At 48.8% G+C, this 25,502-nt stretch overlaps 1 protein-coding gene across 1 annotated transcript; it reads right to left on the reverse strand.

Annotated features, from left to right (window-relative positions):
• Positions 1–9,514: 9,514 nt before the first annotated feature.
• Positions 9,515–14,919, reverse strand: MLF2 (myeloid leukemia factor 2). Its single transcript, XM_035255567.3, has 9 exons — positions 14,766–14,919; positions 14,117–14,194; positions 13,756–13,885; positions 13,472–13,507; positions 12,273–12,326; positions 11,740–11,868; positions 11,425–11,584; positions 10,349–10,561; positions 9,515–10,124 (listed from the first exon to the last, which is right to left on the reverse strand). The coding sequence occupies exons 2-8, from the start codon at positions 14,164–14,166 to the stop codon at positions 10,374–10,376; spliced, it is 747 nt and encodes a 248-aa protein (XP_035111458.1). The 5' UTR covers positions 14,167–14,194; positions 14,766–14,919; the 3' UTR covers positions 9,515–10,124; positions 10,349–10,373.
• Between the last annotated feature and the right edge of the window lie 10,583 nt (positions 14,920–25,502).

The following is a 25,502-nucleotide window of genomic DNA, read 5'->3' on the forward strand; positions in this document are numbered from 1 at the left end:
GTTTCCATGCCAGGGCGGAGGTGGTACTCACGGGCTTGAGATCTCAGTGAATGATTTTCTCTACAGAAAGCACTTGCAAGCGCTTCAAAACAGAGAGAGTGAAGCACCGAACTATCGACAGACTGAAGCCTTGAAAGCTGTTATTTTTCATCAACTCATACTAGTTGATTCTGGAAAAGAGAGGGGGAAAGTGATGCGTATGGGGAAAAAAACAATAGAAGGCTGAGTTTGAAGCTGCAAACCACCTTGTATCACCTGCTTTCCCTGCAGTAGGAGGCAGGGCTTTCATGTCTTACAGAGTCAGCTTTCCCACTGAATCACTGGACCCAGGGTGAAGTTCAGCTGTGCCAGACTCTCATATGTTCTCTCATTTCTTATGTGACAAGGCCACTGAAGCACTTCGTTATGCAGTCGGGTTAAGAGGTTGGCCCAAACTTCTGAAATAGTCATACTTCCTCAGGCCCTTGATAGGGACCCAGGAAGCCCACCAGTCACTAAAAGTAGCAGCCACTCCTGCCCAGGTCTGATGGGGACTGTCTAAGGACATCAGGTTCCAGACAAGTAAGGAACAAGAGAGTGGGCAGGTGGAGGCTGAAGCCAAAGGGAGCCCCTGCTCTACTCAAAATGTGGCTGTTTGGTCCCATCTACCTGTTCCCTTGGGAAATGAAAGCTCGCTCTTGCCAGAGAATCTTACACTCTCTAGGGTGGCAGAAGCCTACTATATTATTTGAAGTTTACAGAATGTTAGAACTTATGAATGTTAGAAACTAATACAATACATTTGAAAAAGAAACATTTACTTGTGAGCTGCCAGTTGCAACCTCTGTGCAAGCTGTGAGATGGGGAGAGAAGGGAAATAGCATGACCCAAAAATGGCTCTGCATCAACCTTCTGCTGGTTCCTCCTCATCTTCCATTTCTAAGATCATCTAGCTTTGATAGTACAAGCTACTCATTCTTTTTTTTTTGAGATGGAGTTTCGCTCTTGTTACCCAGGCTGGAGTGCAATGGCGCGATCTCGGCTCACCGCAACCTCCACCTCCTGGGTTCAGGCAATTCTCCTGCCTCAGCCTCCTGCCACTCATTCTTAATATTTTTTTTTAAGACACAGGGTCTGGCCGGGCGCAGTGGCTCAAGCCTGTAATCCCAGCACTTTGGGAGGCCGAGGCGGGTGGATCATGAGATCAAGAGATCAAGACCATCCTGGTCAACATGGTGAAACCCCATCGCTACTAAAAATACAAAAAATTAGCTGGGCATGGTGGTGTGTGCCTGTAATCCCAGCTACTTGGGAGGCTGAGGCAGGAGAATTGCCTGAACCCAGGAGGCGGAGGTTGTGGTGAGCCGAGATCGCGTCATTGTACTCCAGCCTGGGTAACAAGAGCGAAACTCCGTCTAAAAAAAAAAAAAAAAAAAAAAAAAAAAAAAAAGAGATGGGGTCTTGCTCTGTTGTTCAGGCTGGTCTCAAACTTTTGCCCTCAAGTGACCTCCCAACTTGGCCTTTCAAAGTATTGAGATTATTGAGATTAGAAATGTGAGTCACTGTGCCCAGTCAGAAGCCATTCATTCTTTTTTTTTTTTTCTTTTTTGAGACACAGTCTTGCTCTGTTGCCCAGGCTGGAGTACAGTGGCATGATCTCAGCTCACTGCAACCTCCGCCTCCCAGGTTCAAGAGATTCTCCTGCCTTAGCCTCCCAAATAACTGGGATTACAGGCCCGTACCACCACGCCCAGCTAATTTTTGTATCTTTAGTGGAGATGGAGTTTCACCATGTTGGCCAGGCTAGTCTCAAACTCCTGACCTCAAGTGATCCACCTGCCTCGGCCTCCCAAAGTGCTGGGATTATAAGCATGAGCCACCATGCCTGGTTGCCTTTCATTTTTGAGGGCTGCAATGAAGATGTGAGACTTGGCTCTGGCCCCATCCTAACTAGTCACCTGGGTAACTCCCTCATCTCTCTGGGCTTCGGGCTTTGGCTTCCCCCTGCCCACCCCGGCCCTCTGACCTCCCAGAGCTCGTTAAGCATAATGACATCCTAACTGTGCACTGTGATTTATGGCCGAGAAAGGCAGACTGGGCTGTCCATTTGGCCACAGAGAAGATAATTTACCTCTGCATATCAGAGACTCAACCATACTTTGTAACAGCCAGACATGATGAGGAGAGTGTCACCTCAGCCGCTAATTTAAATGTAGCTGGATCCTAGAATATTAGCATCAGCAATGGTGTTATGGGAGCACTGAGCTACCAGCTTGCAGAATCCAGTACCACTCTGAGAGCTCACCCCCGATTATTCCCCTTTGCTAAATGCATTCTGGGTTTCTAGTTTTATATAAATTACATCAGATGGTCTTCCCAGAGAGAAAGAGAATCAAATTAGCATGGCCTTGCAATTATCATGCCTCGTCAGCCCCAGTATTCAGCCAGGCCATGCCGATCTATTTAAGTCAGGCTCTGCTCTCTTATCCAAAATATCTGCTCTTGTCCTTATTTACTCAAAATCGAAAGCCTTTTCCCACCCTGAGCAGCCAGCTGCCTGTTCCTTTGGGTTTCAGCCTCTGTACAATCAGGTCAGAAAGCCAATGAGTGCAGAATGCGATAGCAAACAAAGAAAAGTCCTTTTTGACTATTTCGGTTTAGCTCTTGAGGAAAGAGGGCTTGTTTTGGTTATATCACCTAGCTCAGTACCCAGCACCAGGAAGCTATGTCACGGGCATGCTGGCATGTGACAGGCATATCAAGATGGCCCACATTCGTCCCAGCCTCCTTGCTCCTGGGCCTTCTGGATAACTGAAGTGACTGTCAGGTCCATTCTAGTTATTAAATATTCACATCCAGAAAAATCTAGTGTTCTGACCTCCAAGTTTCCCTTCTATCACTTAGGTAACTTTTCCAGAGAAAATGGGTTAGGAAGAAAAGGAGCTGACCCCAGGAGTTCAAAGGTGATGCAGAAGTGATTGTGAAAGTAGAGAGTCCCTCATGTGCACCACATTGTAGGTGTTGTCTTTGTCCTTCCGTGAGCTCCCAGGATCTTCAGCTGAGCCAGGGCCTGCTGGTGAAATCTGAGGTGATTGGGAGTGGCAGGGAGGGTGGGAAATGGAGACAGAAACATCAGTATGGGGTTACACTGCAGCAATCAGCCCCTCCCCATGACCCCAGCAAGACTGCCTAGTGGAAGGAAGCACTAAAAACGCCACATTCTCACCTCTTCTTTCCCCCCTCATGGAATCAGACAGATAGAGAAAAGGGAAAACAGAAGGGAAGATGGGAGGGAGAGGCAGAGTCAGGAAGGGCTGTCATTCTTCAGGGGCCAGAGTCATGCAGTCCCTCCTCTGTGGCCTATGCCATCCCCCAAGCCACACCTCTTCTTGTTCTTGATGATTTTCAGGGCCACCAGCTCACTGTTTTTGTTATCCAAGCACTTGGCCACCTGTCCAGAGGACCCCTTCCCAATCATCTCCAGAACCTCATAGCGGTAGGCAATGTGATCATGCAGGACCTGTGGAAGCCAGGCCAGAGGTGAGGAGCAAAGCCATGGGCTCCGGGGCCTTCTGGCACAGGACCTGGCATTCCCATCCCCAGATCGTGGCTCACTCCTGGAGGAACTTTCTGACTGCACTGGTCACTTGTGTGACTCTTGCCCTCATCTCATTGTGACTGCAAGGGGAGCTTGTTGCCTGGATTCTGGGCCACCCATGTGGTGCTAGAAAAAGTCCCACAGGCTTGATCCATGTCAAGCAGCGCAAAGAACACTGGATGGTTTTAGGAAACTTGAGATCTAGTCCCAGTATTGGGACTTACATTCATAAGTATTCACTTCCTACTGCGAGACTGCCTTGCCTTGGCTTCCCTAGCATTGTACTCTCCTGGTTTCCCTTCTGCCTTATCACGTCCTGCTTAGTCTTTGATTGGTTTGGGTTCTGCAGATGCCTCCTCCTCTACCAGATCATTAACCATTGGTATGTTCTAAAGGTTCTTCTCAAACCTCAGCCATCTTATCTCCTCCCATTACTTCAATTAACAACAATGCTGGTAACTACATTTCTGTCTCCAACCCGGACCTCTCTTCTGACCTCCAGGATCAGAAACCCTACGTACCAGTTACCTGGAAAACCGACATACATCTGAAATGCACCTGAAACATGAGTCCAAAACTCAATTATCTTCCATTCTCTCAATCTTTGCTGTACTCGGAATTACCTAGAGAGAGTTAAAAAATACTGGTGCCAATGTTGCAGCCCCAGAGATTGTTTTAATTGGTCTGAAGAACAGCCTAGGCATCAGAGTTTTTAAAAGCTCCCTCAGTGGTTCTAATGTGCAACTAAGGCTAAGAATCACTGCCCTGCAGCCTAGTCCCTCTCAAATGTTTCCCATCTTACTCAACAGTACTGTCATCCACCCAATGGCTTCAGCCAGCGGGCTGGACATCTCTGACTCCTCTCTTCCTCACCGCTGACACCTCTCATTCCCTTCCAAACAGTCATGAAATTCAGACGATTTTATAAATGTTTCAGCAGAGGCAGGCACAAGTATTCCGTCTCTTATTTTCTCTCTGTCTTCAGCACAGCATGAAAATGTGAGACCTGGATGTGCTGTATTATAGCTCTGTGACTGTGAGAAACAAAGCCACACAAAGAGAAAGTCAAAGCTGGGTGTCAGAGAAACAAGGAGCCCTAACAAACCCTGGCACAATCTGTGGCAAAGGTTCCCTACTGTTAGATTTTTAAAAATTATTTGTTTTTATTTATTTTTAATTGTTTTATTTGTCTTATTATTTATAGATACATGGGCCTATAAACTCCCCCTTTTTAAGCCGGTTTACATTGGATTTTCTGATGCTAGTAATTCCATGCTCCTCACTGATAAAGTGCCCTCTCTCCTCCACTATATGCCCCTTTGGCACAGTTTGCTACTTTGCAACATTTGGTACATCTGGAATTAAAATAATTAAAATAATTCCAGATGTACCAAATGTTGCAAAGTAGCAAACTGTGGACTAGAAACTTAATATGGGCCAGGACCAAGTCTATTCTATTTACTACTCTATCCACAGTGCTTAACACAATGTATGATACACAGTAGGTGCTTCATGAATAGTTTATCCAGTAAATTAATGTGGTGAATCAAAAACTTGGAACCATTATGAAGGAACTCTGTTGTCTTTATCAGTATGACTCAAAACAGGTTTCCATATGGCAGAATCCAAATGTTTAGGGCACTGACAGACACTGATATCCCTTCTGAGTCCCTAATAATGAAGACGTTTCACTCAGGTTACAGACTGACTCCAAACTACAGTGGTCAGCCTCTAGGTATGGCATTTCTGGGAGTAAAAGGAGTGTAAGTACTATGTGAATAGGCATCTTCCCTGGCAAATATTAATCCTTGTCATTCTGAGCCTTTACATCCCCCCTTTAAGAGTGGCATAAAACCATTACAATGCAGGGGGTCAGAAAGAAAGATGGTCCTTCAACCATGGTAGATAACACAGGTATGATTCCTTTGGCAGAAATGATATGCTGCCTGCTGTGATGGTTTCTATGTAATTCAGTGATGCCTCAAAGAAACTTTAAGTATCCGAATTCCATTAGTAACATGGTCTAGCCAACTCTGAAGCCCCTTAGCACAGTTTCCTGCAAACAGAAGGCACTCAACTAAAATGTCAAAACATCACACATACACACCTAGTTCTGGATGCAGGGAATCAGAAAACCTTCTAATTCTAGATATGTCGATGATAAACGCTTCTCACTGTAATCATGTTTCAAATGGGCCAAGAAACTCTGGCTCTGTGGACCACTTCCCAAATCAGTTTGTTACTTACCTTATTTCTCAAATATTTAGAGGAACTTTTCATATCTGCATTCAAATGTGAAACATGGATGAATTTTCCAACTCCAGCTTCCTTGGACACTTGAGCAATTGCTTGAGAAATCTTCACACAAACATCCACAAAATCAAAGTATCTGGAAGAAAAAAGATAAAAGGATTGGTTAAGAACTCCAGACACAGGGTCTCAAAGCTGGTTTTCATACCAGTACTGAAATTCATAGTACTTAAACCTTTAAACAGCAATAATTTAACTTAACGCTAAAATTGGCCAGGTGTAGTGACTCACGCCTGTAGTCCCAGCACTTTGGGAGGCCACGGAGGGTGAATCACTAGTGCCCAGGAGTTCAAGACGAGCCTGGGCAACATGGTAAAACCCTGTCTCTATTTCTAAAAAAAGATTTTTAAAAAGCCACAATTTTTAAAAAAAAGTGTACAGGTCTGCACACTGTCGTTACTCTACACAATTTAAGGCCTACTCTAAGTTATAATAAATCCAGTTTACATCATATTCTGCATTATCAAGGAATCCTGACACTGAGGCCCTTTAAAGAAACCTGGCTATACTGGTTGCTGGGGCGGAGGGAAGTGTTGGGAATCGCTTGGTACCCCTGGGACTTTGTTTCCCTCAAGGGAAAAAGAAGAAACTGAAAATAGCAGTCAACCATTTCATTCAGTAACATTAACTAAATGTTTACTCTGTACAATATACTATGTTAATCACTAGGGGGGATAAAAAGTTGAATAAGACCTCCAAGTCAACAAAGAATTTATAAAATATTTGATAAGAAAGACGTATATTAAAAACAAAGTCAAACTTTTATTAACGCTAAAAAATGAGGTGTGAACAAAGTGATGTGGACTCTAGGATTAAAACATTATTTGCCAATAATCAACCCACAAAGAACTGTTCAAATTAGTCCTCATGCCGTCTCCAATCAACAATGCAGAAAAGGTATCTAGAACGCTGTCTTCACAAGAAAAAACAATGTTCGCAGGGGTGAGTGGCCTTAGACATTTGTTTCTCCTGTTGATCTGTGGGGCTGAGGTCTGGAGAGGGTGAAACATGATACAGGAGCTGGAGGGGTGAATGGCTGGGGGCTGTTCAAGGCCAGCAGGATGAGATCCAGATTGTGTCTGGAAGCATTTTAGGGGTCCTGAGGATGGAGTAAGGGATGAGGGACCACCAGAGAATCCTGAAGGAGCAAGGCAGGGAGAGAGTCATCAGGGAGAATTAAGATCGTGGAATGGTCATTTACATCCCATCCGCGTGTCAGATGCTCTCTGCACTCACTCAGGTCTCACAGTTCTGAGGTATGAATCCATAGTCACCAATACCTAGAAAGGTCCATTTTACAAAGTGGGGAACTGATGTTGCCAGAGAGGAAGAGTCTTTCCCACAGTGCGGCTGAGTGGTAGAGCCAGGTCTTGTGCTTTTGTAGCCTGTCTGCCTCCTCTTGTGTTATTCTGCTTAGTCACACGCAGTGTCAGCCGCTTCCGACTGCTAATGTTCTGGGGTGGAGAAAATAACTGAGGCATTCGCCATGTCCTTTGGATATCTGTTGGACCGGGGCTTAGGTGTGGCCGTTGTGTGAGGCTGGGCCCAGATGGAGAGCTGACTGGACGTAGACTATCCGTGTCCCTCTGGAGAGTTCTGCTTCCTGTCCCGTGGCCTTTATCCCAGTGGCAGACAGGCCAGGACATGCCAAGGAGCTGGTTCTTGAGTATCTCACTCTACTGATGCTAACACCTAATTTCCCACAACATATCCCTGCTGAGAACTAGTCAGAGGCCCCAGGAATAAGGGCTGGGCTGAAGGGTCGTCCTCCCCCTACAGCAGGGAGCAGAGGTACAGATCAGTTCACATGCCTGAAGGCCAGGACCTGAACAGGGGAGGCCCTGAAACACTGGACTGATTCACCTGGACTGAGGTCAGGGCAGCCTTGCCCTGCTCCAGTCACACTCAGGACTGCACCTGTGTGTGTGGGCACTGGAAATGAAATCCAGGTTGAGGGGCTGGGCCTGAGATTTTGTGGCTAGAAGGGCCCCACATAACTCAGGTCCAGGGAGGTGAGTGACTTGCCCAAGACTGCAAGGCTGTTAGTGGCAAAGCTAAGGACTGAGGCTCCTTCAATTCCAGATTACCTTGCTGCATTCCCAGGAGAGTGAAGAAAACTACTCCTTTCCCAGAGGAAGCAGACGTACCTATCTGGACACGGCAAGACTCGCTTAAAGATGAGGGCTGTGAAGCCAGCACAGCAGCTCACGCCTGTAATCCCTGCGCTTTGGGAGAGTGAGGCAGGTGGATCACTTGAGTCCAGATGTTCAAGACCAGCCTGGCCAACAGGGTGAAACCTCATCTCTACTAAAAATACAAAAATTAGCTGGACGTGGTGGTGCATGCCTGTATGCTACTTGGGAGGCTGAGGTAGAAGAATCACTTGAACTGGGGAGGAGGAGGTTACAGTGAGCTGAAATTATGCCACTGCCTGGGCAACAGAGCAATACTCTGTCTTAAAAAAACGGGTGGATCACGAGGTCAAGAGATCGAGACTATCCTGGTCAACAAGGTCTCTACTAAAAAAACAAAAATTAGCTGGGCATGGTGGCGCGTGCCTGTGATCCCAGCTACTCGGGATGCTGAGGCAGGAGAACTGCCTGAACCCAGGAGGCGGAGGTTGTGGTGAGCCGAGATCGCACCATTGCACTCCAGCCTGGGTAACAACAGCGAAACTCCGTCTCAAAAAAAAAAGGAAAAGAAAAACCAAAACCAAAACCAATGAGGGCTGTGGCTGCTGAGTTCCATCATCCACAGTTCAGAACCCAGGTGGTCGTGAATAACCCACACCTGTTTTGACTCCTGGGCTTCCTGGATTCTTTCAGCACTGTGTTCCCTTGACCTGGCCATACATCCTCACCAGCCTATGTAATGAGACGCAGTAACTGCACTGGGCTAGGACACCAGTGCCTGCTTGTTGGCTCAACTTCATCTCTCTGCTTGTGGCCCCACTGGACGAAACCTCCTTCTCCTCTTCAATCGACTCGTCCATGAGAGACAGGGGAAGAGCCTCCCTTCCCTGAGAGGACCCAGAGCCTAGGTGTGTCTTTGTGTCCTTACCAACTGAAAACTCAAGATTTTTATAAAGAGAAAACCGTGATTAGACTCTCCTACACATTTGTCATCATTAAGTAAGTTCCCAAGAGGAACAGAGTGACCCATTTGGCTGGGCAAAGCAAGAGTGAACATCTTGAGAAATGTGAGCTCCTTGTACCCTTCCAGTCCTGCTCAGGTTCCAGGTTTGTTTTCTCCTCTAGCCTCCTTCCCCGGGCTCAAATTCTCAACTGCTGTGGGTGAAGGGTTTGTGGAACGCTGCTGACCAGAGTTCCTCCCCTCTGAAGTCCTGTGTAGGGTTATCTGTAGGTGTTTCCACCCACAGTGCAGGAAGGAAACTGTGGAAGGTGCAAGGGGCAGCAAGTTCTGCAGGCACCTGTGAGAGATGCCCGACACATCCCTGAAGAGCAAAGTTACAGCAGAATGTGAGGGGAGAGCCAGCGAGGCAGGTGCTCTTGTTCTCACACCCCAGCCTAGCCCAGCCAAGTGCTGATGGTCCCACTGTCCGCACCACAGAGTTGTGGGCTTGAACGCTGACGTTACATGTGAAATGAGGAAAAGTGAGAGGGTAACTCCAAAGGAGACAGGAGGGTTTAATTGAACAGGAAAAGATCAAAAGTACAGCCACCATCCCACTTGGTTTTTTTTCCATTCTCCTTTATTCCATAAACACCTAGTTACAAGTTGCACAAATCAAAAAGTAAGGGTGTAGGGAAAAGTCTTGTGATGTGTGTGGGCAGGAGGAGGGAGAGAGTTGGGAACCAGTCTGCTCCTTTCACAGCCCTGGACAGGGCTACGGCCCCTCAATGGGGGCTCTGAGGAAGAGGTGGGCAAAGATCCAGGGTAGCCGAGGGATGGAGGAGGCCCCTAAACCCAGAGCTCACCCCAAAAGACCCTTCAATGCATGGCAGGAGTAGAATGGGAAAGGTGAGGGTGTTTCATTTGAAGACGGAGTGGCAGAATGAAAAATCAAGTTAGTAGATGCAGAGGCGGACTCATCATGGTAAGGGGATTAAAGAAGGAAAGGAAAAAGGAGGGAAAGGGTGCAGTGAAAGGTTCTCCCTGAGACCCCCAGGGAGAGGTGGGGGCCGGCTTGCCTGTTAATTTACTATTAAATTGGGGATGGGATTCAGAGAGGAAAAAGTTATTTCAGGGGATGATTTCTCAGCCTCTCAGCCTGTACCTGGAGGGAGAAAGAGAGAGGAACACAAGTCAAAAGGAAGAAAAAACTTATACACAGGCCAGGAGTTGGGTTTAATCCCGATTCCAGTGAGAACATTGTTCTCTTTCCAGCCAACTAAGACTTGTACTGTCAAACGCAGCTCCTCTGGGAGCCCAGGCTGCGCCTGCCTCGTGGCAGAAGACCATCTGCAGGTGCACTCCCGCCCTCCTTACCCTGATACTTACAAGAAAGGCTGAGGGCCCAGGGCCCTCACCAGTCATAGCGGCGGGACTGTCGGGAAGGGGAGTCCTCAGGTCCTTGGATGGCCAGGCGGGGTGGTCCCTCCGCCCTTCGTCCCCCCACCCCTGAGGACTCAAGCCGTCGAAACTCCAGGGGGCGCTGCTGCCGGAATCGGGACGTCTCCCGCCGCCACTCGTCATCAAACGCTGCGGCCTCACCTGGAGAAGACAGAGTGGACATGAGGCCTGTGTGCAGCCTCACTCCTGGAGGCCGATGTGCGAGCCAGCCACAGCTTCTCTGGCCAAAGCCGTGAAGGCTGAGTGTGTGTGCATGGCGGCAATTCCATTAGCTCTTTTGGTTTCTACATGGTCCCGGGAAGCCACTGGTAGGCCTAAGGTGGCCTACTGGAGGAAGAAATCAGAATATTATTCTTCAGGTTCATAGTCCTACGTGCACACTAGGTACTTAATAACTGTGGATTTGAAAAAGATAAAGAGAGGAGAAAGAAAAAAACGGATCCAAATGGAGAAGGGTGTAACCCTATCAACACGGAACCTCAGGGACAAAGTCAGCCCCTCACAGTGAGGACACTGCCAGCACCTGACTCAGCCCCGTCTGACACAGCCCCTGAGCTGAGGAGGTTCCAAATGCAGTAAGAATATGGGCCTACAGCTGGGCATGGTGGCTCCTGCCTGTAATCCCAGGACTTTAGGAGGCCGAGGCAGGTGGATCACCTGAGGTCAGGAGTTTGAGACCAGCCTGGTCAACATGGTGAAATGCTGTCTCTACTAAAAATATAGAAATTAGCTGGGCGTGTGGTGCGTGCCTGTAATCCCAGCTACTTGGAAGGTTGAGGCAGAATTGCTTAAACCCAGGAGGAGGAGGTTGCACTGAGCTGAAATCATGCCATTGCACTGCAGCCTGGACACCTGGGCAACAAGAGTGAGACTCCATCTCAAAAAAAAAAAAGAAAAGAAAGCAAAAGAATATGGGGTTGACCCAGAGCTTTGCCCAGAAGTTTATGGGGTAGGGAAGTCTCCTACTAGGGAATGCCAGCCAGGAAGTGGGAGGGAAGGCTCACTCTCATCCAGGTTGATATAGTCCTGCCGCTCCTCCTGGTCCCCTGTGCGATGGTTTCGGGAGCGCTGGAGGATGTGAGCCCTGTCCCGGATGTGATGCCCGATGGACATCTGTTCCAGTCCACTGTCTGAATCCCGAACAGTCCTCCGTGTCTCCCGGATCTGGGATGAGGCAGAACATGGTACACTCAGCCACCCCTTCCAAAGCCCTGGCCATCTCAGGATAAACACACCACCCACAACCCAATCCGAAAAAAGCAGCCAGGGTTTCTGTGAGTGCCACTCAATCCCAAGTTCTCTGGGATAGGAGGGCTCACCCCGCCTGGTGCCGAGCGCATCTCTGATGTCTCTTGGTAAACCTTGGGGGCACCATCGCCGGTATTGGAGTAGGAGATGACAGTAGAAGATGAGAAGGTCTGGCAATTGCCTCCAGCTGTCATGTGTTCCTAAGGACAGGGTAGGTAGGGGAGGGCTGAATGAGGAGGCACTTCCCCCCTGGTGAAGGATTTCACCCTTCAGCTCCCTGTTCTAGCCTGTATCTTTCTCACAAAATGTAACAACTGAAAAAACATCAGGACTCATTTTACCCTCCCAAATTCCTCTCAGTCCAATCACAGTCAAGAAGGACCTGAAGAGACAGAGACTTAATTGTATGCTACATAAAAGTGCTGCTGCTGCTTCAGGCAGGCATGACAGCAGATACACGGTCCCCAAGGCTCTCTGCTTCAATTACTTTATCCAGTACTTTACCCTTCACTAGCATTCTGTCTCCCTCTTGCCTTAGAGGGTTCAAGGTGTTGTCAGCCATCACTGAGAGCAAGGCCAGGGAAGGGTGTGGGGCAAGGCTCACCATGTTACCAATCATGTCGTTCATCATCCCAAACATGTCCATGAAGCCACCGGACTGGAGGAAAGAGATGGAACATAGTCAGGAAAGCAAAGTCAGTGTTCAGAGCTGATCCTGTTTAGGAACCCACGAGCCACATGGCTGCACATTTCATCTTCCTTCACATCTAGCAAGTAGTCTTTCTCATTCTCCCTTAACAGAACCAGAATACTCATGTTTCTCCTCCAGTAAGCTGCTGACCCCTCCTCAGTCTCTATGACTGCTCGGATTCAATTTTCCTTTTCCTGCCTTCTGTATTCCCCCCGATCTTTAGGAAGCAAGCCAAAGTTAATGGATTCTAAACTCTAAAGAGATAAGGCAAAGACCAGATTTTGCTAGACAATTACATCTTCCTAATGAGTATGAACTTCTAGGAGTACAAGAGTTAATAACATCTTTTCTTTTTTTTTTTTGAGATGGAGTCTGGCTCTGTTGCCCAGGCTGGTGTGCAGTGGTGAAGTCTCAGCTCTCCGCAACCTCTGTCTCCTGGGTGCAAGCGATTCTCAGCCTCCAGCATAGCTGGGACTACAGGCATGCACCACCATGCCTGGCTTTTTTGGTATTTTTAGTAGAGACGAGGTTTCACCATGTTGGCCAGTCTGGTCTCAAACTCCTGACCTCAAGTTATCAGCCGTCTCAGCCTCCCAACCAGACTTAGTAACACCTTTCGCCAGGTACAGTGGCCTACACCTGTAATCCCAGCACTCACGCCTATAATCCCAGCATTCTGGGAGGCTGAGGCGGGCGGATCACTTGAGGTCAGGAGTTCAAGACCAGCCTGGCCAACATGGTGAAACCCTGTCTCTACTAAAAATACAAAAAAGGGGCATGGTGGCTCTGCCTGTAATCACAGCTACTCAGAGGGCTGAGGCACGAGAATCACTTGAACCTGGGAGGTGGAGGTTGCAGTGAGCTGAGATCATGCCACTGCACTCCACCCTGGGTGACAGGGCAAGATGCTGTCTCAAAAAAAAAAATAATAAAAATAACACCTTTAATCCACAGGGCTCCTAGCATCTAAAAGGCTCAGAGCTTTGTGAACATCATGAAAAGAAGATTCTGGGGTTACCCATGAAACTATGCCAAAGAGGCAAATTTGGGAATAATATCTAAGGGTAGAGAGTGTGTGTGAAATGGAAGGCCCAAGGGAGATGAGGACTCACCATTCCCAGCATCCCAAAGGGGGAGACAGCTCCAGTCTACAGGAACACATGAGGAACAGAAATTAGAGACTTCATCCTATCTCCTTACAATCCCAAACCAGGCCCATGGCCTCAATTTTTGTTTTCCATCCTCTCGAAAGGGAGTCATAAAGCTCTTTTTCCTGACCCTTTCCCCCACTCCTAGAGCATTTCACTTGTTCAGTTAGCTGTAGGGCAAGAAAACTAATGTGCCTTCCTAACCACCCTCCAACCTTTGGGTCTCAGGTGTGTCTCAGCACCATTACCTGCTGCATCCTGCGGCTGGCAGGCCTGGTCCCTGGCATGTTGCCATCTGTGATGCTGAGGAAGGGGCTATATCCAAAGCCACCTGACAACATACGGCTCATATGCTGACGGTGAATAGCAAAGGGGTCCCTGTGAAGTGAGCACATAGTATGGATGGCAGAAGCACCAAGCTGTCAATCCCTCCACCACCCTGCAAAAAAATACGCACAGGGCAACAGTGGCACCAATAGGCTACTTCCTGCTAGGGGGGAGCTGGGTATCCAACCAGTTCCAACCATTCCCAGCAATGGGAACCCAGATGTCTGCCTTAACTGCTCAGAGACCTGGAGTGGGAGAGCTTGAGGGGGAGGGAATACTCACATCAGGAACATGGGATCCTCAGGCTCCACATCCCTCATGAAGCGGAACATCCTGATCTCAGCTCCGGGGAGCTCCACACTGGAAAGGTGTGGAGGCTCAGGTACGTGGAGGTGGCCAGGCTTTTGCACACCCACTCAGTGTAAGGACTCTCCGCACTGGCCTTTCCCAAACCTTGTAACTGACCCTCTAAACTCCGGGGAGACCCTACTACAGGTGTTCCACACAACCCTCTAGGGAGAGAAGAGCTCTTCAAACCTCTCTCTCAATTAGGGCCATGGAAAATTTTTCCAAGCCTCTGGGTTTCTCCCTCCCCCACTCAGTCATCCTCTTCCCAAAGCTCTGGCCGGTTGCATACTCTCCCCTCCTCCCCCAACGTCACCGTTCTAGATAAGAATCCTAAGTGCCGGTCCTCCGTCCCATTAATGACCCCAGTCACCCGCCCCCTCCTTATACCCAGGCCTCCCCCAGGCAGGCCTCACTGTGCCCCCAGCGCCCGTCTGCGGCTCGCCCAGCTCCCGCCTCCCCGGCAGGCGGGCAGGAGAGGTAGGCCTGAGCCTCTCCTCTCCCGGCCCCGCATCCCCGGCTTCCAGACCCTGCAACCCCGCGGGCCCGCTCCCGTCCCTGGCTGCCCGCTCTGCCGGAGCCTCACCAGTGCCCGATTCGGGCTCAGCGGCCCATCCGGCCGGTTTCGCTTCCCGGTGCGCTGCAGGGTCAGGATCGCGGCCCGGGACGCGGGGATTGGTCCGAGCTCGAGCTCTGCGGCCTCCCGCGCCGCCTCTTCCCACAGCTGCCACCTCCGTACCACCCCTCGGCCTACGGAGCAAGAACCTCGGCCAGGCCCGGGCGGAAGTGACGTCATCGTGCAACCGCCCACCCGGGGCCGGGCCGTGGGAGCCCCGCCCACTGGCGTGGGTGGTGAGAAGCCTGTGGCCGCGTCCCAGGGGCGGCGGGGCCGGGGGCTTGGGGCCAAACTCAGGGGAGCGGAGCCTGAGTCCGGGCGGGGGTTCCCTTTGCACGAGTAAGGGGAGCTCATTAGTAACCTGGATTTGGGTTCTGTGCACTGGAAGAGGCTCCCAAAGGCTCGGGGGGAAGGAGAAGAGGAATCTATTCCTCGGGAGGGACCGAGTTGGGGGTTGAACTTGGGGGCGCAGTGCAGCACGTTCCCTCTCCTTCCTCCAGGGGAAACTGGAGGACGAGGGGCAGGCTCTCTGGGCCACCAGGCGGGGCGGATCCCTGGGGGAAGCTTTAAGCAGACTACTGGAAAAGCGTTCTACCCTGGAGGGAGGATGGGCAGCTTTCCTGCGGGTGAGGCGCTTGGGCCTGTACCCCCTTGAAGAGGAGAGTTCCTGGCAGGGCGGAGTCCCCGGAGTGACGAAGAGGAGGAGGTGAAACTCTCCAGCTCAGATCTGGTTAGGGCTTCAGAAAATCCGATGAGGCAGAGAATCCAGGTTGCGGATTGGCCGCCAGATGGCGCTCCTCGGCCAGGCTGGAACCCGAGGCCCTTGAGAACTGGCTTTGGAGAGGGACTTGGACCCTTCCCCATTACCCATCTGTGAAGGGTTGGACCGGGAAAAGGCTACAGTTCTGAAGTCTATTCGTTTAATGCCAATCTTCCCTTCCTTTTACTCTAATTCTTGCGTCCTCAAGAGCTCCCAGTCCTGCACTGACCTTTCTTGCTTGCTTTCTTAGGTCAAAGGTCTAAAGTTTTTGAGAAGAAAGGAGTGGAGAGCTCAATTAACCTGGATCACCCAGGGGAGGAGCTAAAACGGGACCCAGGAGAGCTGCCTCCAAGGCTAGAGACTGATACTTTGACATACTAAATGTCTTGCATAAATCTGGCTCTGCTGGAGAGAAGGGCCCTCCCACTTGGGGTCAAGGGATTTGGACTGTCTAGCATGGACTTTAACCAGACTCATCCAAACTCCAGCTTTCCCTGTTCTTTACTCTGGCGATTAGCCATATTAGTGCTGTGTGGAGCCTGACCCAAGGAGAAAGACTTGTTTCCAGTAATTCCCTGGGGGAGAAGGAGGGGGTCCCTGGTGACTCAGGAAAAGGTGCTAGGAACAGGGCTTCTCAGGTTTCTTTGGACTTGACCATTATTAAAGAGGAAACAACAATAATAGAGACAGGGAGCAGAGACAGATAATTAAGATCTAAGCTGGCAGGCTGTCCAGTCAAAGGAAAACAGAATACAAGTAAATTTGTTTTTCATTGCTATTTCTGGGGAAGAGACAGCAAAATATTTTATCTTCCAGATGCTCTATCTCTGGACATCCCACCATGCAACTTCCCCTTATCCTCTTCCCCAAACGAAAGCAGTTTGACATGTGAAAAGGAGTTGTTCCTAGTAAAGGTTCTGTGGCTGAAACTTAACTAAGGAGATCCTATCGACTTTTTTTTTTGGTCCTCTTCTCCTCTTAAAGCAAGTTATTTATTGTCCAGCCAATCAACAAATGTTTAAGATTGGCCACGGTGCCTCATGCCTGTAATCACAGCACTTTGGGACGCTGAGGCAGGCGGATCACGAGGTCACAAGTTCAAGACCAGCCTGACCAACAAGGTGAAACCCCGTCTCTACTAAAAATTAGCTGGGCGTGGTGGCACACACATGTAATCCCAGCTACTTAGGAGGCTGAGGCAGGAGAATTGCTTGAACCTGGGTCGCAGAGGCTGCAGTGAGGTAATCATGCCGCTGCACTCCAGCCTGAGTGACAGAGTGAGACTCTGTCTCAAAAAAAAAATTAGCAGGCACCTGTATCCCAGCCATTTGAAAGGCTGAGGCAGGAGAATCACTTGAACCTGGGAGATGGAGGCTGCAGTGAGCCAAGATCACACCACTGCACTCCAGCCTGGGGGATAAAGTGAGACTGTCTCCAAAAAGATAAAAAATAAAAATAAAAAAAGAAAGTTTAATGAGGCTCAGCACTGTCCTAGGTACACTGTATTACGCATACATACAAAAGTATAAGACACAGTCTACCAATTTTTTTTTTTTTTTGAGACAGAGTTTCGCTCTTGTTACCCAGACTGGAGTGCAATGGCACGATCTTGGCTCACCGCGACCTCCGCCTCCTGGGTTCAAGCAATTCTCCTGCCTCAGCCTCCCGAGTAGCTGGGACTACAGGTGCACACCACCATGCCCGGCTAATTTTTGTATTTTTAGTAGAGACAGGGTTTCACCTTGTTTATCAGGATGGTCTCGATCTCTTGACCTCATGATCTACCCGCCTTGGCCTCCCAAAGTGCTGGGATTATAGGCGTGAGCCACCGCGCCCGACCAGTCTCTACCAATTTAAGGCATACAATCTTCTAGCCACCTTTTTCTTTTTTGGTTACCTGTTATTTATTTATTTTTTTTTTTTTGAGACCTCACCATTGCATACCAGCCTGGGTGCCAAGAGTGAAACTGTCTCAAAAAAAAAAAAAAAAAAAAAAAAAAATCTGCCATCAGCGATGTTTACCTTTGAATGGTTTCAAATCATAGTTAGTTTCTAACTATGAAAAACAAAGCTTAAAACCTAGGTTTTGTCCCAGATTAAAAAGAAATTGTTGGCTAGGTGCGGTAGCTCACACCTGTAATCCCAGCACTTCGGGAGGTGGAGGTGGGCCAATCACTTGAGGTCAGGAGTTCCAGACCAGCCTGGCCAACATGTCGAAACCCAGTCTCTACTAAATACACACAAAACATTAGCAGGGCATGGAGGCATGTGCCTATAGTCCCAGATACTTGGGAGGCTGAGGCAGGAGAATCACTTGGACCTAGGTGGCAGAGGTTGCAGTGAGCTGAGATCTTGCCATCGCACTCTAGCCTGGGCAACAGAGCAAGACTCCGTCTCAATAAAAAAAGAAAGAAATTGTTGATCAGGCACAGTGACTCACACCTGTAATTCCAACACTTTGGGAGGCCAAGGCAGGAGGCTCGTTTGAGTCCTGAGTTGGAGACCAGCTTGGGCAACATAGTGAGACCTCATCTTTGCAGTAAAAAAATTAGCCAGATGTGATGGTGTGTGCTTATAGTCCCAGTGACTCAGGGTTGAGTGGGGAGGATTGCTGGAGCCATGATCACACCTCTGCACTCCAGCCTGGGTGAGAGCAAGGCCCTGTCTCTCAAAAAGAAAAAGAAAGAAAGAAAAACTCTTGAACAGGTGAGAATGAAAGAGGAAATGCAAGAGCTCATTGTCAGAGTTCTTGAAGACATACCATATAGACAGGTGTCTACTCCAGGAATTGAAGGGATGGAATTTTGCAAGTAACCAGAGTTTTTGTCTGTCTTCCTTCTCCCTGTCTTTCCCTCTCCTTCATTTCCTTTCCTCTCCTCTCCTTCACTGTCTTCCTGTCTCCCTTCTTCCCTCTTCTTCCCCTCTCTTTTTCTTTCTCCCTCTTTCCCTCCCTCCCTCTCTCCCTCTTTCCCTCCCTCCCTCTCTCCCGCTCATTCCCTCCCTCCCTCTTTCCCTCTCTCCCTCTCTCTTTCCCTCCCTCCCTCTTTCTTTCCCTCCCTTCCTGTCTCTCTCTTTCTTTTTCTCTCTTCCTTTCTCTTTCCTTCCTTTCTGTCCAGTGAACGGTGGTGAACAGTGTCCCATAGGTAAGATGTAGAAGGGAGAGTAGGCCCTGTCAGGGGTGAGGCTCAATATAAGACAGATAAGGATTGTTGGAAAGGAAGAGAAACAAAGTTCCTACATTCACTATTCTATCTGATGGAGCCAAAGTCAGGAAGTCCTTGAGAGGGTACAGCTGGGCCAGAAAAGGGGCTCTCTCTTCAGATGTGAGGTCATGCCTCTGGAGCAATCCCAGGGCAGTTGGAGATTACAGCACAGGGAGGGTGAAGGAGTGACAAGGGAATGAGGGGAGACTGGGTTTCCTGCCTGAGCAGCATGAACGGGTGTGGCTGAGTGTGTGTGGATGTGATGTGCATGTGTGTTGGGAGAGAGAGAGAAACGATAAAAAGCAACTCAAACGTGCCCCAGGTAGAGAGAGGGGATGCTGACTCAGAGTGAAATGAAAAGGGACTTTTTTTTAAAGTCAGCTTTTCAGCTTTTTTTTTTTTTTTTGAGATGGAGTTCGCTCTTGTAGCCCAGGCACAATCTCAGCTCACTGCAACCTCCGCCTCCCGAGTTCAAGCAATTCTCCTGCCTCAGCTTCCCAAGTAGCTGGGATTACGGACATGTGCCACTACGTCGGGCTAATTTTGTATTTTTAGTAGAGACGGGTTTCTCCATATTGGTCAGGCTGGTCTCAAACTCCCAACCTTAGGTGATCCGCCTGCCTCAGCCTCCCAAAGTGCTGGGATTACAGGTGGAAACCACCGCACCCAGCCTTCAGCTTGTTTTTTATAGCCACATTCATTCAACAAATATATACTGAATGCCTACTGTGTGTCAAGTACTGTTCATGGTTCTGGAGACACAGTGATGATAGAAAAATAAAGCAAGGTAGCTGGGCACGGTGGCTCACACCTGTAATCCCAGCACTTTGGGAGGCAGAGGCGAACGGATCATGAGGTCAAGAGATTGAGACCATGCTGACCAACATGGTGAAACCCCATCTCTACTAAATTAGCCAGGCATGGTGGTGCGTGCCTGTAGTACCAGCTACTAGGGAGGCTGAGGCAGGAGAATTGCTTGAAACTGGAAAACGGAAGTTGCAGTGAGCCAGGATCTTGCCACTGCCTTCCAGACTGGCGATAGAGCAAGACTCTGTCTCAGAAAAAAAAAAAAAAGAGAGAGAAAGAAAGAAAAAGAAAGCAAGGTAGAAGGGGGTAGAGGACAGGCAGGCAAGCTGAGAGGCAGGCAGTGGTTGCTTTTGATATGGGTGATTAGGGAAGCCTCACTGCTGAGGTGACATTTAAGCAGCTACCAGAACAAGGTGAGGGAAATAGCTAGAATGACAGCGGTCTGGGCAGAAACGCGGTGGCTCACGCCTGTAATCCTAGTACTTTGGGAGGCCGAGATGGGTGGATAACTTGAGTCCAGTTCAAGACCAGCCTGGCCAACATGGTGAAACTGTGTCTTTGCTACAAAATACAAAAATTAGCTGAGTGTGGTGGAGTGCACCTGTAATCCCAGCTACTCAGGAGGCTGAGGCAGGAGAATTGCTTGAATCTGGGAGGCAGAGGTTATAATGAGCCGAGACTGCGCCGTCGTACTTCAGCCTGGGTGACAGAGTGAGACTATCTCCGGGGGGGGGGGGGCGGAAAGGTGGGGGTAGCAAGCGCAAAGGCCCTAAAGTATGCAGGAAGGCAGAAGCATGTGTGGTTCCAACAAAGAAGCTTATGTGCCTAGACGCGCGTCAAAGAAGGAAAGAGCGGCAGTGGAAGACAGGTCATGTGGCACTTTATAAGCCTTTGTAAAACCTACGAAAGGATCACTCTGGCTGTTGCATGGCGGACAGACTGTTGGGGGAGGGGCAACAGCAGAAACGGAAAGCCCTATTAGCATGCTGTAGCCATAATCCAGATGAGAGCTGATGGTGGCTTAGAGCAGGTTAGGAGCAGTAGAGGCAATGAGAAGGAGTCGGTTGTATTCTGGATGTATTTTGAAGATGGAGATAGCAGATTTTCTAACGGATGGATGCAGTGTGAGAGAGAAGAGTCAAGGATGATTCCAGGATTTCTGGCCTGGGCACTGCTTACACTGCCAAGTACTGTACTGAATATGTACAAATAGTGGTTTGCAAATATGTTAAAGCAGTGACTGGTTGGCTGTGTGGCTATCCGGGATAACCGATCTGGACACTCATCTCTTGAAGCTAGCCACCTAAGGTAGGAGGAGATGTGGACAACAGGAATGAGCGACTTTCATACCCAGCTTGACTATAACATATTGGATGTTAGACTGTCTTGCGTAGGTACGCTAATGGTAATAGTTGGCATTAGCACTGCAGTTTCAAATTATTCTTTAATCATTTCAAGAAGACATCCTGACCAGGCATGGTGGCGCACGCCTGTAATCCCCAGCATTTAGGGAGATTGAGGCAAGTGGATCACCTGAGGTCAGGAGTTCGAGACCAGCCTAACCAACATGCGAAACCCTGTCTCTACTAAAAAGACAAAAAATTAGCCGGGTGTGGCGGCAGGTGTTTCTAATCCCAGCTACACAGGAGACTGAGGCAGGAGAATCGCTTGAATCCAGGAGGCAGAGGCTGCAGTGAGCTGAGATCGTGTCCTTGCATTCCAGCCTGGGTAAGAATAGCAAAACTCTGTCTCAAGAAAATTAAAGAAAAGAAGACATCCTGAAGAAGACAGTATGTCTTGTGAATAATGGGCATTAAGGATTGAAGCTTCTGCTAACCATGTGGTAGTTCAGGTCAATGCACATTGACTGGGCTCCTATTAACTGCCAGTCATAGAGCAAGGTGCTGGGAATAAAAAGACAAGTCAGACAGGCTCTCTGCCCAAGAGGGTTCACAGTCTGGTGAAGGTGGCCAACACAGAATCAATTCTAATCCTGTGATGAAGTCTGCGATTGGAAAAAAAGATGAATATTAAAAAGACAAGCCTGGGTAACATAGCAAGACACTGTCTCTACAAAAATAAAAATAAAAATTAGCTGGGTGTGGTGGCATGCCTGTAGTCTCAGCTACTCAGGAAGCTGAGGTGAGAAGGTCGCATGAATCCAGGAGTTTGAAGTTGTAGTGAGCTGTGACAGCACCAATGCCTGGGTGACAAATTGAGACCCTATCTTGAAAATAAATAAATAATAGGGAAAAAATGGTTCAGATAAGGGAGGGAATAACTTGCAGGGTGGCGAAGCCTCAGAGAACATTCTGGACGAAAGACACAATCAGTACAAAGGCACAGAGGTATGCCCAATTTGGAAGAACTAGGAAGAGTTTAAAAATTTGCGGAAGCAGGCTGCAGGCAGTGGCTCACACCTGTAATTCCAGCACTTTGGGAGGCCGAGATGGGTGGATCACTAGGTCAGGAGTTTGAGACCAGCCTGGCCAACTTGGTGAAACCCTGTCTCTAGTCTAAAGATACAAAAAAAAAAAAAAAAAAAAAAAAATTAGCTGGGCATGGTGACGCATGCCTGTAATCCCAGCTACTTGGGAGGCCGAGGCAGGAGAATCGCTTGAACCTGGGAGGTGGAGGTTGCAGTGAGCTGAGATGGCACCATTGCACTCCAGCCTGGGTGACAGGGCGAGACTCTGTCTCAAAAAATGATTGCTGAAGCAAAACTTTCAAGGGAGCACTGGTGTGAGGTAAAGCTACAGAGGTTAAAATCTACAGACCTTGAAGGGCCATATGTTTGCTTCTAGAATTTGTCCTGTAGGGAAAATTACAATAGTCTGTTTATATTTTAGGTAGAAAGGCAGTTTATGCATTTCAGGAAACATTTTTGAACTTCTACAATATTCCAAGTATGGAAATAGATGCTGAAGATGTAAAAAAAAATTCTTAAATCACGATTGAAAACCCTAAGGAGCTTAAGCTTAAAGTCAGTGAGTGAGCCTCTGAGCTGAGGCAGGGCAGGGATTAGACAGCAGAGAAGGCACTCCAGGCATGAGGGATCTGGGGAGGGAAAGAAAAGGTGGAGTCTAGGATGACCCCTGGGCAGGAATGAGTGGGTGGACAGTACCTTTAACTGAAAGAGGAAACACAAGGGAATTTCAGTGGGAACAAGTTAGGCTTGAGGAGACGAGATGCTTGGAGGTCGGGGGGCGAGGTAGGGGGTGGGGACTGAACAGAACGGAACTGGAATTGTGACTCTGGAGCTCCAGGGAAGCTAGTGCCAGAGAGATGAAATGTGTCCGAGGTGTGTGTTGGCAGTGGGCTTAAGCCCATGGCAGTACAACATGGAATAGTTCAGGGAGTCTGTGAAGACAGACAGGACCTCTGAAATTGAAGTCACCAGGAGGATTCAGTGGACACTGTCATGGTCTTCTCCTTCCCTCAGTCTTTTACCTTCTGGGCAAAACAATTCTTTAGCTGTTACTCCTGGTTCCATTTTTCCCTTGCCTTTTCATTTTTACTAGTCCCCTGGATCAGCCACACAGTCTGTTTAATCTGTGAAATGTGAACACTGAACAAACACACGCCTGTGGTAAAATATATGACAACAGTGGCCCGGATGACCTGAAACACGGCAGAGTTGCTCCCTTTCTGCTTAAGGATTACTGGTGAAACCCCATCTCTAGGTAAATAAAAATAAAAATTAGCCAGGTGTGGTGGGCGCCTCTAGTCCTAGCTACTGGGGCTGAGGTGGGAGGATCAATTGAGCCCCTGGAGACAGAGGTTGCAGTGACCTGAGATTGTGCTCCAGCCTGGGTGAGAGTGAGACCCTGTCTCAAAAAAAAAAAAAGAGAGGATCTGAAGAAGAGGTACAAAGGTGAAACCCATTCTTTCACTGGGGAGAAAGCTCATGGAGAAAAGCAGGAAGGCCACAGAAACTTTGGTTGTGATGTTCAAAACATAAAACATAAAAGAGACTTCCAACCAGGACAGCAGTCGTTATGGGACGATCTCAAGTCAGACAGAGGGAAGCCAGTATCCAGGCACCATGTTGTGTTTTCCCAGCCTCCTTGAAGAAGGTTGAAAGAGCTGAGAGATTAAATCCAAAATCGTGCTCTGGGCCAGGAAATACATGATTTATTGAGCTTTCTTGTTTGTGCCTGGGGTAGATACTATGCCATAGGAACATCAGTATGGGTGGAAGACCAAGGAAGGCAGTTTGGTGTTGAGAATAACATGGGAAAAATGGATAAGGGTCTGCAAAGTCAGGAGGAATCAGGGAGGCATTCCAGAAAAGGAGTACCCACCAAGATGGGATGCACGATGGATGTGCCTTAGTGCTGCCTGGAAGATGATCTTGCCTTATTTTTCTAACACTCTTGGAGGTAACACACTCAGAATAAACAAGATCTGGCTGGGCGTGGTGACTTGCGCCTGTACTCCCAGCACTTTGGGAGGCCGAGGTGGGCAGATCACCTGAGGTCAGGAGTTCAAGACCAGTATGACCAACATTGTAAAACCGCATCCCCACTAAAAATACAAAATTAGCTCGGCGTAGTGGCGCGTGCCTGTAATCCCAGCTGTTTGGGAGACTGAGGCATGAGAATTGCTTGAACCCAGGAGGCAGAGGTGGTAGTGAGCCGAGATTGTGCCACTGCACTCCAGCCTGGGTGACAGAGCGAGACTCCATCTCAAAACAACAATAATAACAACATGATTGAAGTTAGGCAAGTTTAGGATTTCCTCTAGGAGTCCACTTCCTCTCAACTCTCCACTGACTTTCATTTTGAAAAGTTTTAAATTGAAAAAAAAGCAAAGGAAAAATGGGGGAATAGCGGATAGAAAATGAGATCACTGGGAATGGAATGCAGATAAAAAGGTAAAACGAGGAGTGGAGTTAGTCCCCTAACTCTCAGGTTTCTGTCTTTCAAGCCCTTGAATGATAACTGGGCCTTCTTTACCCCTTAACCAATAAGATAAATAGGCACACTGGAAAAAATCCAGCTGGAGAGGGGGAAGAATTCACTGAGAATGAGACGGAAATAACTAGAATTGAACACCTCCCACACATAGTATCAAGGTAAACGTCTAGGATGTCAGGCCAGAAATCATCGTTTCCAGGGGGCTCAGGCCTTCCTTGTTTTCACCTGGTCACCTTTTTCCCACTTGCAGAAAATGTGTAAAAAGCACATGTTTCCCCCATTCAACTAGTGGGAGAAATTCTCAATTGGACCGTAGAGTAAGATAATTCTAGGAATAGGCAAGCCTCCACAAAGCCTCAGAAATAGTTCCATGGAAAAGAGCGAACACAGGCATTCGACACCACTGGCCCCAGAGGATCTGAGGCTAACCCCTAGGACTGTCAGGTGGCTTTCAGATCCCACTCACTCCAAATTCATCCCAAGTCTCGCTTCCAGCTTCTTTCTCATGAAACCAAGACTTCAGAAAGACTGGTTTTGTTGTCCAACCAGAGAGAGAAGGCTAAAGGATGCCTCCTCCACGCAGGAAAGTAATTAGATTCGGGCCTCCAGCTTCCTAGATCTTTTCTCTGGGGTGCCTAGGACCCTAGTGTCCAAACTCTTAGATTCTCAAGGCGCTCCCTTGGGCTTTGGGGCAGGAGTCCCATTCTCTGCCTCTCCATCTCTCTGGAATTTTCCACTGCAGCTGCCTCTGCTCCCAGACACCCCTCCCCGGGCAAAATTCCCGGCTCCCTCCCCTCCCCTTCCCTAATCACACCTCATTCCCACCCCCAGCCCTGAGGCCCAGCCCACAGTCCGGCCCACAGCCCACGCTAACTCTGGTGGTCCCAGTTAGAGAAGTGGGAGGACAGGCCCCTTATGGAAGGGTGATAGGGAGGGTCCCAGCCTCTCTTTAGGGCGGGGAGAAGGGACACTGGAGGGGCCGGTCCCCTGTGGGGCTGGAGTAGGGGGAGTGGCCCTC

The sequence above is a fragment of the Callithrix jacchus genome, chromosome 9 (assembly GCF_049354715.1).
Source record: "Callithrix jacchus isolate 240 chromosome 9, calJac240_pri, whole genome shotgun sequence".
NCBI classification, from domain to species: Eukaryota; Metazoa; Chordata; class Mammalia; order Primates; family Cebidae; genus Callithrix; species Callithrix jacchus.

Bases quoted from the DNA above. Each gene is read 5' to 3' on its own strand.
- MLF2 (XM_035255567.3), bottom strand. From the start codon at position 14,166: ATGTTCCGCTTCATGAGGGATGTGGAGCCTGAGGATCCCATGTTCCTG. The intron at 13,508-13,755 runs GTAATGGTGCTG...GTGTTCCTGTAG, and splicing joins CCAGCCGCAGGATGCAGCAG to ACTGGAGCTGTCTCCCCCTT. The intron at 11,585-11,739 runs GTGAGCCCTCCT...GCCTCATCCCAG, and splicing joins TGCGCTCGGCACCAGGCGGG to ATCCGGGAGACACGGAGGAC.